The sequence below is a fragment of the Mobula birostris genome, chromosome 3, assembly GCF_030028105.1.
Source record: "Mobula birostris isolate sMobBir1 chromosome 3, sMobBir1.hap1, whole genome shotgun sequence".
Classification (NCBI taxonomy): Eukaryota; Metazoa; Chordata; class Chondrichthyes; order Myliobatiformes; family Myliobatidae; genus Mobula; species Mobula birostris.
This window is the reverse complement of record NC_092372.1, coordinates 66804051-66818487: the sequence shown is the minus strand read 5'-3', so window position 1 is coordinate 66818487 and position 14437 is coordinate 66804051. Positions and strand designations below refer to the sequence as shown.

The window sequence follows — 14437 nt, the reverse complement described above, 5'->3', positions numbered from 1 at the left end:
CCCAGGAAACGGTATTGCAGCATAAAAGCCAGGACCAACAGGCTCCGGGACAGCTTCTTCCACCAGGCCATCAGACTGATAAACTCGCGCTGATCTGAGCATATTTCTATGTTACATTGACTGTTCTACTTATTATAAATTATGATGATTGCACATTTAGACAGAGATGTAACGTAAAGATTTTTACTCCTTATGTATGTGAATGATGCAAGAAATAAAGTCAATTTAATTCAGAACTCCAAAGATCCATAACCTAATTTTTTGCAATGCTCTAATATATCTTTGAGTAACAACCTCAGAAAATATGATTTGCATGTAATTATTAGCATACTGTTTCAGCTAATTCTCAGAAATTTTACCATTACCAATGATTCTTAGCAATTAATTTACTCACTTTGGAGAATTAGGTTATACCTATTTAATAAGAGTCATGTCAATAAAAAAAAGCAGCCATTGTTCAAGATTGAAATGTAACTGCAATTACAATGTAAAGTCACCTTGACAAAACTGGAACAAGGTGATGTTTTGTTGTGTACAAGATAAGGATATGTATTGGACCACTGGACGGAACTCTGCATCCTAGTCCAATTGTCAGCAACATCCTTTTCTGCACTGGTCATTACCTCTTCAAGTTATTCACATCATTGTCATAATAAAAATAACTAATATGATAACTCCAAAGCAAATCAGAATGTGACATATGTCAATTAATATAATTTACTAGGTTTCTGTAGAAACATTAAGTTGTGAGATGTTTTTAACTACACGTCTCCCACATTATACTTTGGTTTCATGGTTTACAGTTGAGCAAGCTAGATGAGAACCAACGATATATTTCCTCCCAATACCATGTTTTAAAAAATATTTTTGAATAACTTAACATGAAAAACAATTTGATGTAGCTCATCAAATTATGATCTCTTGGACACCTGGGCAAGTCTCCAGCATTACTACCCACACCATTATTAATTTGCTCAGAACAGATCAAGTACAGAAAGGACAAAAGTGACCAACACAATTCCCAACAGACTGCATTGTTAACAAAAAACTTAAAATGGTTCTGCATTACTCGGTTAAGATAAAACAGTATTTCATACCTTTTCCCAATGGACAATTTCCCAAGCACCATTTCTCAGCACTTTGAATAAAAGAAATTTTAGAATTAAAATCTGGATTGGCTCTGTATCAAAAATTGCAAGGGACGGATTAAAGGAGGGTAATATGTTTAGCATCTAATTTTTACAACAAAGGGACACAAAGAGGATAAAAGATAAACAAATCTGTGCAAAAGAGAGCAAATGTATAGACTGGATTCCTAAGGAAAGCAATAATAAAATTAGACTAAAAATAACTGTACATTAAATATTAAGTATACCAAATCACTGCTATTTTTCTAGAATGCTATTTCTTTTTCTAAGTTTTGTTTTTGCAATTCTTGCTTCCATTACTAATGCTACTAAAGCAATAAGCATCTCAATGTTCCTTGTTTTTCTTAAGCCTACACCAATAAGTTTGAGACATTGTTTATAGCAGGCATAATTATGATGAACATTATTTGCATGAAATACTTTTAAAATAACAATTGGCATGTTAAAATCCACCCCAGCACTCCCCAGCATGTGGACAAATATTATTTAGAACTTTTTTTTAGGATCTGGACCCATTGCCGAAGATCACCATTGCCTGCCCCCAAATGGTCTCATGAAGATGGTTTGAATGGAGTGGCAATGGTATATCTGAGTGTTTGCTGGGTCTTCTAAAAGGCCAAACTAGATGAGGAAACTGACTTCCTCCCTTTTAGGAATAATTTTCTGAGATTTCTAGAAGTTATTGTAGTAAAACGTAAAGGTATTGCTGTTTTTCCAGATTTCCAACTATTAACAAGAGTTTTAATTTTAGCAGTAGGACCTTTGGACTACTGTGGAAATTTCACTTGCCACTACCATGTCTGACTTAATTCTAGCAGAGGTTAGAGTCTTCTTTTAAAAAAAAGCATCACATTCATTTTCCTGTACAACTTTGGCTTGCCTTTATGCGCTAAATATGTTACGAGTTCTGTTGGTGCAAATTATCATTTGAGTAATGTTGAATGAATTGTCATGCATCATGTTAGCCAGGTTTGCACAATATAATTTGATGTTATTACTTTAGCATTACATTGTCCAGGTGCAATTCATTTGTTTTTTTCTTCTTACATATTGCTATTCCATGAAGAACCTAATCGTTAAATCAAGTCAATATGTCAACATTTTACCTATGATATTGATACTGTTTCTGTTTCAAAACTAGCCCAAATTCTCACCACAAAGTAAGACTGAAGCTTTCTCCAAATTTTGGCCCTTTTCATTTGGTAGAGTTTAGTTACTGGATAAAGTTTCCTCCTCAATTACAACACCAGATGCAATGCTGAAAATTTTGCAGGAAATGAAATTACTATGTTGTGACCAATCCAAAATTCACTGAATTTTTATAAGCTCTGTGCACAAAAGACCCTCAACAGACAAGTGAACATTCCTCTACGGAACTATGCAGTCTTCATTTTTACTCCAAGTTTTCCAGTATTTTTTGAATATTGAAACAAATCAATTTAAAATTTATGAAAATAAAACCAACTGATGCATTACATATGACTCATCATAATAAATATGGGAAATATGGAAAGTTAGCTTTAATTTCTGTATTAATATGTAATACACAAAGGAAAGTTTCATTGAAAGGTATTCCTCACACAATTAGATTCCATTGTCATAGTACTCGAGGCTTAATAAAGATACTTCCCAAGGTCCCAACATGCTCACTCACCAACTCAATGTAGCAGTAAAAAGTTGGTTTGAAAATCTACTTTTTTTCCCAGAGAATAACAAAGTCACTCATATTTTACCTTGCATTCTAAATAAATACAATCAATATTTCAAATTAATGAGATTATTTTGAATCATATGAAGCTTTCAAAAAGCTTTTACTTATAAAAACATGGCTACATCTTTCCTAATTTTTCATGTAGCCCAAGACACTTTAAAACACATTTCCTACCTTGTGCCTTTTTCTTATTCACTCCACTGTCAGCACTGTGTCTTTTCTGTAAAAAAATAATTTTCATTAGATAAATAGCCAAATCATCTTGAAAAATTATCTTCACAAAACATAAAGATTTCTGCCAAATTCAATTCTTTTCCCTTATTGCCATTCGCATACAGTTTTGGCTAGTTGATTTAAGCTTTGTTGAGGGGCCAACTACTATGGGAAGGTAAAGCATTGAAAGTGGAGTCAAATCCCGTCAATGCAAGGTTCCTGATTGAAACGAGTTCCAAATCAACATGAGTCTTCCCCAGGTTACGAATGCTCGGCTTGTAGATATCCTGCCGATAAGAGCAAATGTTTGGGAGACCAGTAGGATGCATGGAAATTGATTTTAATGCTGTTGTGTGGTTGCAAAGTAGGAGCAAGGGATTTTTGCGTGCCTTCTCCCCGCATCTACTTGTCCCTGAGCTGTACCAATTGGCCGCTGGGTTGAACGGAGCTGAGCAGAGGTGGGAATGTTGAGCAGACGCTCACTCATCGAGGCAGCAAGGCTGTCTAGTGGCCCTTCTTTTCATGCCTGCTCACTTTCCCAACACAGCTGTTTTTGTAATCCTTTTCTACATAATTTGTTCATTTTCATCTTAAGACCAGCTCAGGTTACAAACAGTTCTCAGCAGCAGAACCCTCTCATAACCTGCTTGTAAATTGAGAGTGGGGAGAGGGGGAGCAAGGTAGGTTGGGTGGAGAATGAGGTACAATGAACTTTTAGAAACTTACAACAGAAATCCAGCAATACTATTTCATGATGTTTTCTGGCAGCAAGTGGGACCACCAATTATCCTTTTTATAAATTTGTCATCCTTAACTAGCAATGAAAAAAAAATTCAAAGAGATTTTTCAAAGATGAGCTTTATTTGTCACATGTACATTGTAATATTGAAATGTAAGTGATATGTGTTGTCTGCGTCAACGACCATTAGTCTGAATATGTGCTGTGGGGGGGGGGGGCACCCACACATGTCATGGTGATTCTGGCACCAGCACATCATGCCCACAAAAAATAGAAATTAAGTAAATCAAGATTCCTAAGTGTCAAAAGTATGTGTCGTGGGTTGCACCCTATGTGGATCCATCACGAATCTGCAGGTCATACATTTTAAAGTACACAGAAAGGTATATTTAAATGCAACACGGATTTCTGCCACTACACCTTTTCAAGCAGAATTTCAGATCTCACCCATTTTCTGAAAATATTTTTACTCATCTGGTTTCTTCTACCAATAATTTTAAAGATACACCAACACACATCAAAGTTGCTGGTGAACGCAGCAGACCAAGCAGCATCTGTAGGAAGAGGTGCAGTCGACGTTTCAGTCCGAGACCCTTCATCAGGACTAACTGAAGGAAGAGTGAGTAAGGAATTTTAAAGATACACCACTTAGGTTTGTTTTTTTTTACATCTTTGAAGAGAAATAGCATTCCTCATGTGAATTCTCAAATGGAAAGGATATGACAGATCAGATCTAAGCAGACGATAAACTCCTAAATGATTCCACGTTTACCATGCCAATTCCATTCCAAATTCAGTCATTTACGTTAACTACCACATTAATATCATCCCCTGCTTCTGTGAAGATCGCCCCAAAAACTTAAGAACCTTGCCCATATCTTCCCCTTCCATTTAGAAGTTACCCATCTGGTTCCTAGCAGGATTTCCTCTGTCCCAAGTTGTCCTTTTGTTCTTGACTCGCTTAGCAAAATCTTTGAATTTTCTTTGTTTGTATTTGACACTTGCTTCAAAACTTCTTTCTTTTCATAATTTCTTTTTAATTTCAGTGCTATAGTGAATTCCCTTGTACATTTCCTGCAGTATTAAGATTTTCATGTATGACAAATACTTCCTTTTACCATCCCTGCTCTCTATACATCCAGATGTTCCTCAGAATTTGACAGCCCCACCTTTGTCTTTATGGGAGTAAGTTTGCCTTAAATCCCAAGAAGTTCCTTAAAAGCATCTGCTGCACCAAATGCAACTTAACTTCAAATTGTCTCTTTACTAAGTAACTTCAGTCAAGCTAGCTTAGCCCTCTCCCACTTAAGGATCTTCATTCCTACTTTATCTTTTTGCTTCTCTACAACCATGGCAAACTGAATTATGATCAATTCCATGAAAGTGCTTTTCCACCGACACATGCATAGTTCATTAAAACCAAATCTAGCATTACAACCCTTTGTTGGGCTTGTTAACTTAAAAAGCAATGGCACTTCTGTGCCCTTTATTTACTTTACTCTGACTATATTCTGGTTAATAAAGGGATGATATCTCCCACTATTATTGTGTTGTTATAAATTTCTTAATCTGTCTATTGAGAGCTCCTTAGTTCAACTGTATAGTTTCATTTGAAGATTCTTTAATCATATTCTCAGAGATGTGTTTCTTTTTTCCAAACCAATTTCGTCACATGCCTGTTTTAAAAAAACGCCCATCTTGTCTGAAAACTCCAAGGAGAAGCATTAAGCTGTCAATATTGTCCATCTGAAGTCATATTTCAATAGCCAGCATATCACACTTCCATCAGTGCCCTCATCTCAGCCTTATTCAACAGGTTCTTCACGTTTGCACGTATATAGCATCAAGCAGAAGGACTACTATTATGACAACTCTTCTGCTTTTCAAACCCATTAATTTGCTACTATTTCCAGTTCCAAAGATGGGAAGCTATGCTCAGTTTCTGACAACACACTTACACAGCCAAGCTGGTTTAAATCCTTCCCATCTACACAAACCTGCCGATGAGGACAAGAACAAGCTCTTCAGCCCTCAAAATTATGCTGAACTAATAAAGTTATAATTAAATGCTTAACTAATAACTTACCTAAACGATATCCAGGTACCAACCACACTGTAAAAGAAAACTTCCAATTTACCCACTCTCACCTTAAATGCATGGTCTAGTATTAAACATGTTGTTGCTGGGGTAAAAGATAACTAATCTGCCTGCATTTCTCATAATATTATAATTTCTAACCAGTCTCTTCTCAGCCCCTGCTACTCCAAAGAAAACTACCAAGTTTGTCTAATCTTTCCTCATAGCATAGCATGACCTTTAATCCAGGCAGCACCCTGGAAGCCTCTTCTGCACCATCTCCGAAGTCAACACATCCTTCCTATAATGAGCGGAATACAATACTCCAATATAAGTCTCAATAAAATCCCTCCTTAGCATTCTGCATTCAAGTAAGAACAATCCCAGCCTATCCAATTTCTCTACATAACTTAAGCTCTCTATTCCGGACAATATCCTGCTGAATTTTTGTTTCATTATTTTTAGAATTGCTACACCTTTCCATAGTGTGATAACTAGAAATGTATATAATATTCCAGGTATGGCATAATTAACGTGCATTACCTGACACTTGTCTGAATTAAATTTTATCTGCCACCACCACTGATAATCGGAAGACTACAATCTGTGTGGATTGGAAATAACATCTTCACCTCGCTGACAATCAACATTGGCACACCATAGGGATAGAAACATAGAAAATAGGTGATCATCCAACTCAGAACCCTGTACCTGCCTTCTCTCCATACCCACTGATCCCTTTAGCCACAAGAGCCATATCTAACTCCCTCGTGTGCCTAGCCTACTGCTCTACTCTATACTCATGACTGTGTGGCTTGGCATAGCTCAAATGCCATCTATAAATTTGCTGGCGATACAACCACTATTGGCAGAATCTCAGATGGTGACAAGAGGGCGTACAGGAATGAGAATTATCAGCTAGTTGAGTGGTATGCACCAACAACCTTGCGCTCAACATCAGTAAGGCCAAAGAACTAATTGTGGACTTCAGGAAGGGCAAGAAGAGGGAACAAACAACAGCCTAAACAGAGGGATCAGAAGTAGGAAGACTGAGCAATTTAAAGCTCCTGGATGTCAATATCTCTGTGGATTTGACATATTGCTGCAACTACAAAGGTGGCACAACAGAGGTTATCATTCATTAGGAGTTTGAGGAGATTTGGTACGTCACCAAAACCACTCGCAAATTTCTATAGGTATATCGTGGAGAGCACTCTAACTGGCTGCATCACTGTCTGGTATGGAGGGGAGCTACTGCACAGGATCGAAGTAAGCTGCAGAGAGTTGTAAGATTAGTCAGCTCTATCATGGGTACTAGCCTCCGCAGCATCCAAGACATCTTTAAGGAGTGGTGCCTCAGAAAGGTGGTATCTATCATTAAAGTTCTCCACCACTCGGGACATGTCCTTTTCTCATTGCTATGATCTGGAAGGAGGTACAGAAGCCTGAAGGTACACAGTCAACGATTCAGGAACAGCTTCTTCCCCTCTGCCATCTAATTTCTGATCAACAAAAAAGGTACAACCTCTCTCATCAATCACATATAGTACAATTTTCCCAGCTAACACAAATGAATAGTTTGGTTTGCCTACTAGTCTTGGGAGTACACTTCAAAAGGACCCATCTAGTTGAGTAAGTTGGAACCCAAAGATATGAACAAAATGGAAACTCTTCTTTCATAACTGTATCACATTTCACTTCTCATACATGTTTAACAAACTTGAATAGTTGTAGAATTTGGCTAGGTGGAGGGGATTACAGTGACAGGGATTTGGGCAGCAATGGTTGACTTCCTTCTCCTTTTGACTTGAAGGATTTAAAAACAAATTTTATTCAAGGTGCTGTGAAATGGCCAGTTAGGGGTACATAAAGTAGACAGGGAAAAGAAGATATGATGAGGTTAACCATAACATCACAATAGTGTAATGGTTATCATGACATTATTACAGTTCGGGATGGAGTTGGGAGCTCAATTTCTGTGCTGTTGGTAAGGAATTTCTATGTTCTCCTCATGACCAAGTGGGTTTCCTCCGGATACTCTGGTTTCCTCCCACAGTCCAAAGACGCATGGGTTCATAGGTTAATTGGTCATTGTAAATGTTCTTGTGATTTGTTGGTTCAATACGTGCCATGTCATATAACATGGGTAAACATGATCTTTCCATGACAGTGATTGTTCCTGGCAAATTTTTCTGCAGAAGTGGTTTGCCATCGCCTTCGTTTGGGCAGTGTCTTTACAAGTTGGGTGACCCCAGCCAATATCAATACTCTTCAGAGATTGTCTGCCTGGCATCTGGGGTCGCATAACCAGGACTTGTGATATGCACTAGCTGCTCACGTGGCCATCCACTACCTGCTCCTATGGCTTCGTGTGATCCTGATTCGGGGGGAGGGGCACTGGTGGGGGTTACTAAGTAGGTGCTCCAACTTGCCCCAAGGTGACCTGCAGGCTAGTGGAGCGAAGGAGCACGTTATATCTCCTTTGGTAGAGATGCATCTCCACTCCGCCACCCCATCCTGTGATTAGGCCAGCGTTACTAGGTGGGTTGCTGGACAGAGCAGCTTACTGGGCCAAAGGGGTCTGCTCCACATTGTATCTCTAAATAAGATCAGATCTAAATAAATAACCTGACTGAACAGAACAGCAAGGTCAATGTCTGATTCGCCAATTCTTACACCCATTCCTCTGGCTCTTCAAGATATGAACAATGCAGACACTAGGAGCAAGCAATCACTGCCCTTCCCTTCATCCTCTTATGGTGGTGATGGCCTGTGGATTACTTTGCTGAATCCTTGCACCTACCCACCCCCCCCCCCACCCACCCACCCCACAATGAACAAATATTGTTTGTCACTGGTATATACACCTGGAGTTAACAGTTTTCCATTTGAATAACTGCTCTACTACAACAATTTTCAAAATAGCAAGACATTTAAATCATGAAAATCTGCACGGTTTGATATCAGAGAATAAATTATTTCAAACCAGTATGAACTAGATGGACTGCTGATGCATCAGCAAGTGATGTCTTTGGAATCCAAGACAATGAACAAGGATGCAGATAACTTAAAACAGGTAGAGTCTATGAACTTCTGCCGAAGCCAAGACAACTCCCCATATTATACAGCTAGGTTATTCTTTAGCCCTTATTTGACAAGGCCAGAATTAGACATGGCTATCCCAAAAGCAATTTCAGGAAAGAATACCAAACTCTCATTATGGCTCCAGTGGCCGAATTCTCCTCATACCTTATGATCTACTTAAATCTATAAAAGGCCAATGCCCTCTTTTGTGACAAATGCTGTGGAACACGGGCATATTGGATGCTTAAAGCTCTACCTATAATGCAGTAATCAGTGCTGAGTTTGCGCTGGGTTATACTCATGGGTGGCAATGGAAGAGACGAAGATACTGACTGAAATATATTTTGCAAGCAGAGTGGAGGCAAGAGATTTTTGTGGGATACCCATCCCCAGTATTAATGATGATGATTTTACAATGACAACTGTGTTGGTTATATATTAACCGTGTCCCATTCTAAAGGATAAATAGATGGTTGGTGGCCCACCCAGAAGAAGCTTTGTCAGTGGTTTTGCACAACTGAATAGACATTTCAGAAGTCTCTTGATAGTCAATAAAATCGCTGTGTCTGGTTAAAACTGCATTCCCATTATATCATTGATAAAGGAGATTTTCAATAATGCTCTTTAAGACTGATTCCAGAGGAGGTATTGCAAAAGGTATTGTGAGTTATAAAGAGTTTGACATTTCATAGACAAGGAGATTACTAAAATGCCACTTTATCAATATCTGCTTGAATTATAGACAGACGAATTGCGCTGTTTTTCGTCAAGATATTGCATCGCCTATATTTCACTCTTTTTCTTCCGTAAGGGTTTCTCTTTCATGTTAACTGCTGAGGCTAATAAAATGGCCTCTCTGTAATGTTAACTGCTGAGGTAATGGGTTCTCTGTAGCAGCACGTTTGGGTTATAACTAGAGATAATGGGACTTTGGAATTCAGTTGCGAACCAATGGACGAGATGTTATTCTTTCTTGTTTGTGTGAAAGCTCTTGGTTTTCGAGGGCTTCGGGGGAGAAGGTGCAAGGGGAATGAAGAGAGGAGACACAACTTGAGGAGTCGGTGGGCTACCTGACCCTCCAGGCTCCGGCGGGAGCCGGAGGTCGATGATGATCGAAGGAGGAATCAGCGAAGGAAAACCGTGAGCTCCAACGAAATGTGCATGAACTGATTAAATAAATTCTTGGCACCTTTTATTTTATATTTTGTTCTCTACTAGTCTCATAGTCTAAGTAAGAGTTATAAAATCTTACTTGGTTAACCACATATTATGTACTGGTTGTTATCTTGGGGTACTGATTTGACACAGATGACACTTCACGCAGCATCCACCCAAACAGGAGTTCTAAAGTATGGCCAGGTGGGGGGGGAGGGGGGGGGGTTACCACCCCCAAGATCATGCCACTAGGCAAAGCAAGTGTTACACTTCCAACTCACATGCTATTGTAATTGCTAAATTAAGGAGTTTTTTCTTGTCACATATACTGAGGTACAGTGAAAGACTTGTGTTGCATAGTGTTTATTCAAATTAGATTAATAGAACAGTGCATTGAGGTAGCACATGGTAAAACAATAACAAAAACAATAGCACAATAAAGTATTATAGTTACAAAGACAACACAGATAAACCATAAGGTACAAGGTAGATTATGAGGTCAAAAATCCATTTTATTGTATTAGGGTACTGTTGAATCATATTATAACAGTGAGATAGAGGCTACCCTTGAGTCTGTTGGTGCGCACTTTTACGCGTTTCTATCTCTTGTCCAATCAGGAAGGGGAGAGCAAGTCCAGGGTTGGCGGGGTCTTTGTTTATGCTGACTACTCTATCAAGTCAGCCAAGTAGCGAAGAGCTCCTAGGAGGGGAAACAGTATTCTGGAATGTGCTGATCTACATCCGCAACTCAGTGTGGGCTCTTATAGTCTTGGGCAGAGCAGTTACCACAGCAAGCCAAGATGCATCTGGATAGGATGTTTTCTATGGTGCACTGTCAAAAACTGGTGAGAGCAAAAAAAAAAACGTGCTAAATTTCTTGGTCTCCTGTGGAAGTAAAGGTGCTGGTGAGCTTTCTTAGACATGGCATCTACAATACCTGGTTGGACCAGGACAGGCTATTGCTGATGTTTATACCTACAAACCTGAGGCTCTCAAACCTCTCAGCTTCAGCACTGTGGATGTAAACAGGAGCACATACACTGCCTCCCTTCCTGAAGTCAATGACCCATTTTATTTTGCTCACATTCAGGGAAAGGTTGCTGCCACATACCTTGTCACTAAGCTGAATATAAACTAACACAGGCTAAGTAGATGTATTTGGACGCCATCTGCTCTGCCGTTCAATGAGAGTGCAGCCAGTTTTCTTTAATCTTGGCATCATGTTCTTGCATTAACCCCTCATTCCACAGGTTCTATAACAATGAACAATATATTGATTTCTTATCTTGAATATAGCCAGTGACTGAACCCCCACTGCCCCACTTGTTAGCAAATTGCAAAAGTTTTCCTTTTCTCATCTCTGCCCTGAATATCTGAAACTTTATTTTGGTGATTATGACCTCTGGTTCTAAGCAACCTAGTAGTATCCTCAGAACACTTACAGTACATAATATTTGGATGAACACTTGAAATACCATCAGAGAAGTCTTTGGCAAAGTGCCGGAAAATTCAATTACTAACAGAGAGCTAGCAAGGACAAACTGCATCAGAAGTGCTAGATTGCAGATTGTAGAACTGTAGGACTGATTGTTTAATACTACAGTCCAAGGGAGCAATTTCTAATGACATACCGTACAGCTATTGTAAATAACCAATATCATTTTTCTGGCCATTTCTAATAATCTAACTACTCAACTAACGGGAGTTTTTCAATTTTTAGTACATGTTGCCAACTTCAATCCAAAAGCTGGCATGTGATTCATTGGGATTCCGAACATTCTACTAAACTATTGTCACAGAACCTACAATCAATACCTATTGTACTGCACTTTATTAAATGCTGTCTTTTCACTTCTGGTTTGATTTCAAATCTGCTTCATTGTCAGCAGCAAGTTAGACTCACTTGAGTTACTAGCAACATGAAATAGGCCATAATATAGATTCAATCAACATAACGATTCAAGCCTCAAATGGAGGAAGGGAAAAGAAAATTATTGTAGTATGTTCCCTTGTTCTCCTGTGAAGGATGAGTTAAATCTTTATACTCCAATAAATCAGTGTTCTTTAGAGTTTAATAAATGAACATGGGCAACGATATTTGGAACTGCACAAAAAAATGTCACATTTGAGACCAGATTTTTTCCAGAACACCACATACGAGGGGTGATTGATAAGTTCATGGCCTAAGGTAGAACGAGTCAATTTTAGAAAACCTAGCACATTTACTTTTCAACATAGTCCCCCTCCTACATTTACAGACTTAGTCCAGTGGTCGTGGAGCATACAGATCTTGGACCTCCAGAAAGTGTCCACAGCAGGGGTGATTGATAAGTTTGTGGCCTAAGGTAGAAAGAGATGAGTTAGTAACTTCAAACTCAGAGTTGAACCGCATGTGCATGTAAAGAGACCTGTATAACTCATCTCTTTCTACCTTAGGCCACGAACTTATCAATCACCCCCGCTGTGGACATTTTCTGGAGGTCCAAGATCCGTATGCTCCACGACCACTGGACTAAGTGCGGAACTGTAGGAGGGGACTACGTTGAAAAATAAATGTGCTGGGTTTTCTAAAATTGACTCCTTCTACCCTAGGCCACGAACTTATCAATCACCCCTCGTATTACATTAAAATTGATTCAGCTGATGTAGAGTGCTAGCAATAACATCCACTGTCAAACCAGCTAGCCCATTTGCATATTTGCCTAGAGATTTCTGACAGTCAAATCTGCCCCCACAATGCCATCAATTGTCTGCTCATTTGCTGCAATGGATGGAAAGTCCGGAACAAACTATTCACATGAATTTGTGCCCCTGTGAGCTATTAACTTTTAATATCAAAGAACATTAATCCATTTCACTTGCAAATAGATTTATGGATCCATTGCCAGCATTTTCTGGTACGGCACCACATGCTTCAACAATCATTTGCTATGAAATGACTAACCAAAATTTTGGGGGTGAACTTTAAATGCACATGTCGTGCAATGTGCACTTAAAAAGTGTCATCAAAGCAGTCATGAAGCTCATGAAAATAAGCACATCACTCCTTTAGCTATGACAATTGAAAGCAGGAGAAAATTATACGCAAGTCCTCCTCAGTAATTATCCCGAAGTTTAATGTTCACCCACAAGAATGTGGGTTAGTTTAATCATACATAGGTTCAAATAAGAAAACAACATATTCCCTCAGAAGTTTTAACAAGTAGATTCATTACAATAATACTAGCACAGTTGAATTCAGGAAGCTACATGAAATCACCCATGCTGTTAATGCATGTGGTACCAACCATTTGTAAGTACAATTGAATCTCAGTGTGTGCACCTCCAAGCATATTGTAATGAGAGTCAAGGGGAATACAGCACAGATACAAGCCCTTTGGTTCAATAATTCAATGCAGAACACATTATCCACTCAGCTAGTCACAATTTCCTGTGTTTGGTCCATATCGCTCCTAGCTCTACCTCGCTATGTACCTTTTCAATAGATTCTTAAATGATACTGTTGTATCTGCCTGAACCACTTCCTCCAGCAGCATATTCTATATACTCACCACCCGTTGCACGGAAATGTTATGCTCAATCCCTTTTACATTTTTCTCCTCTCACCCTAATCCTATACCCCTAGTTCAGGTCTCCCTTACCCTGAGGAAAAGACTGCTACCATCCACCTTATGAATGCCTCTTGAATTTAAACACCTCAGTAAGGTCACCCTTCATTCTCCATGCTCCAAGGAATTAAAACCTAGCCTGGCTAACCTCCCCCTAAAATTAAATCCCTCTGACCATAAGATGTATGAGCAGAATTAGGCCACTTGGCCCATCAAGTTTGCTTCACCATTCAATCATGGCCTTGTCCCCCTACCTTTGATGCCTTGTCCAAACAAGACTCTATCAATCTCTGCCTTAAGTACACCCAACAACCTGGCCTCCACAGCTGCCTTTGGTAACAAATCCCACAAATTCACCACCCTCTGTCTAAAGAAATTTATTGCACATCTCTGTTTTAAATGGATGTCTCTCTATCCAGACTCCCTCACGATGGGAAACATCCTTTCCACATCTACTATGTCTAGGTCTTTCAACATTCAAAAGGTTTCAATAAGATCCCCCCTTCTTCATCCTTCTAAATTCCAGCGAGTACAGATCCAGAGCTATCAAACATTCCTCATATGATAACCCTTCATTCCCGGATTCATCCTTGTGAATCTTCTCTAAATCCTCTCCAATGCCAGCACATCTTTTCTTGGATAAGGAGCACAAAATTGTTCACAATATTGAAGGTGAGGCCTCATCAGTGCCTTATAAAGCCT

At 39.0% G+C, this 14437-nt stretch overlaps 1 protein-coding gene across 6 annotated transcripts in view; it reads right to left on the bottom strand.

Moving 5' to 3' along the window:
• Window positions 1-14437, bottom strand: part of atp8a1 (ATPase phospholipid transporting 8A1) — a 363676-nt gene that overhangs the window by 243251 nt on the left and 105988 nt on the right. For all 6 annotated transcript variants that reach the window (XM_072252785.1, XM_072252787.1, XM_072252786.1 and 3 more), the window contains 2 exons: window positions 3034-3079; window positions 1098-1138 (listed from right to left, as the gene is read on the bottom strand). In XM_072252785.1, the coding sequence (XP_072108886.1) occupies window positions 1098-1138; window positions 3034-3079 (87 nt within the window). The remainder of the gene's footprint in view (window positions 1-1097; window positions 1139-3033; window positions 3080-14437) is intronic.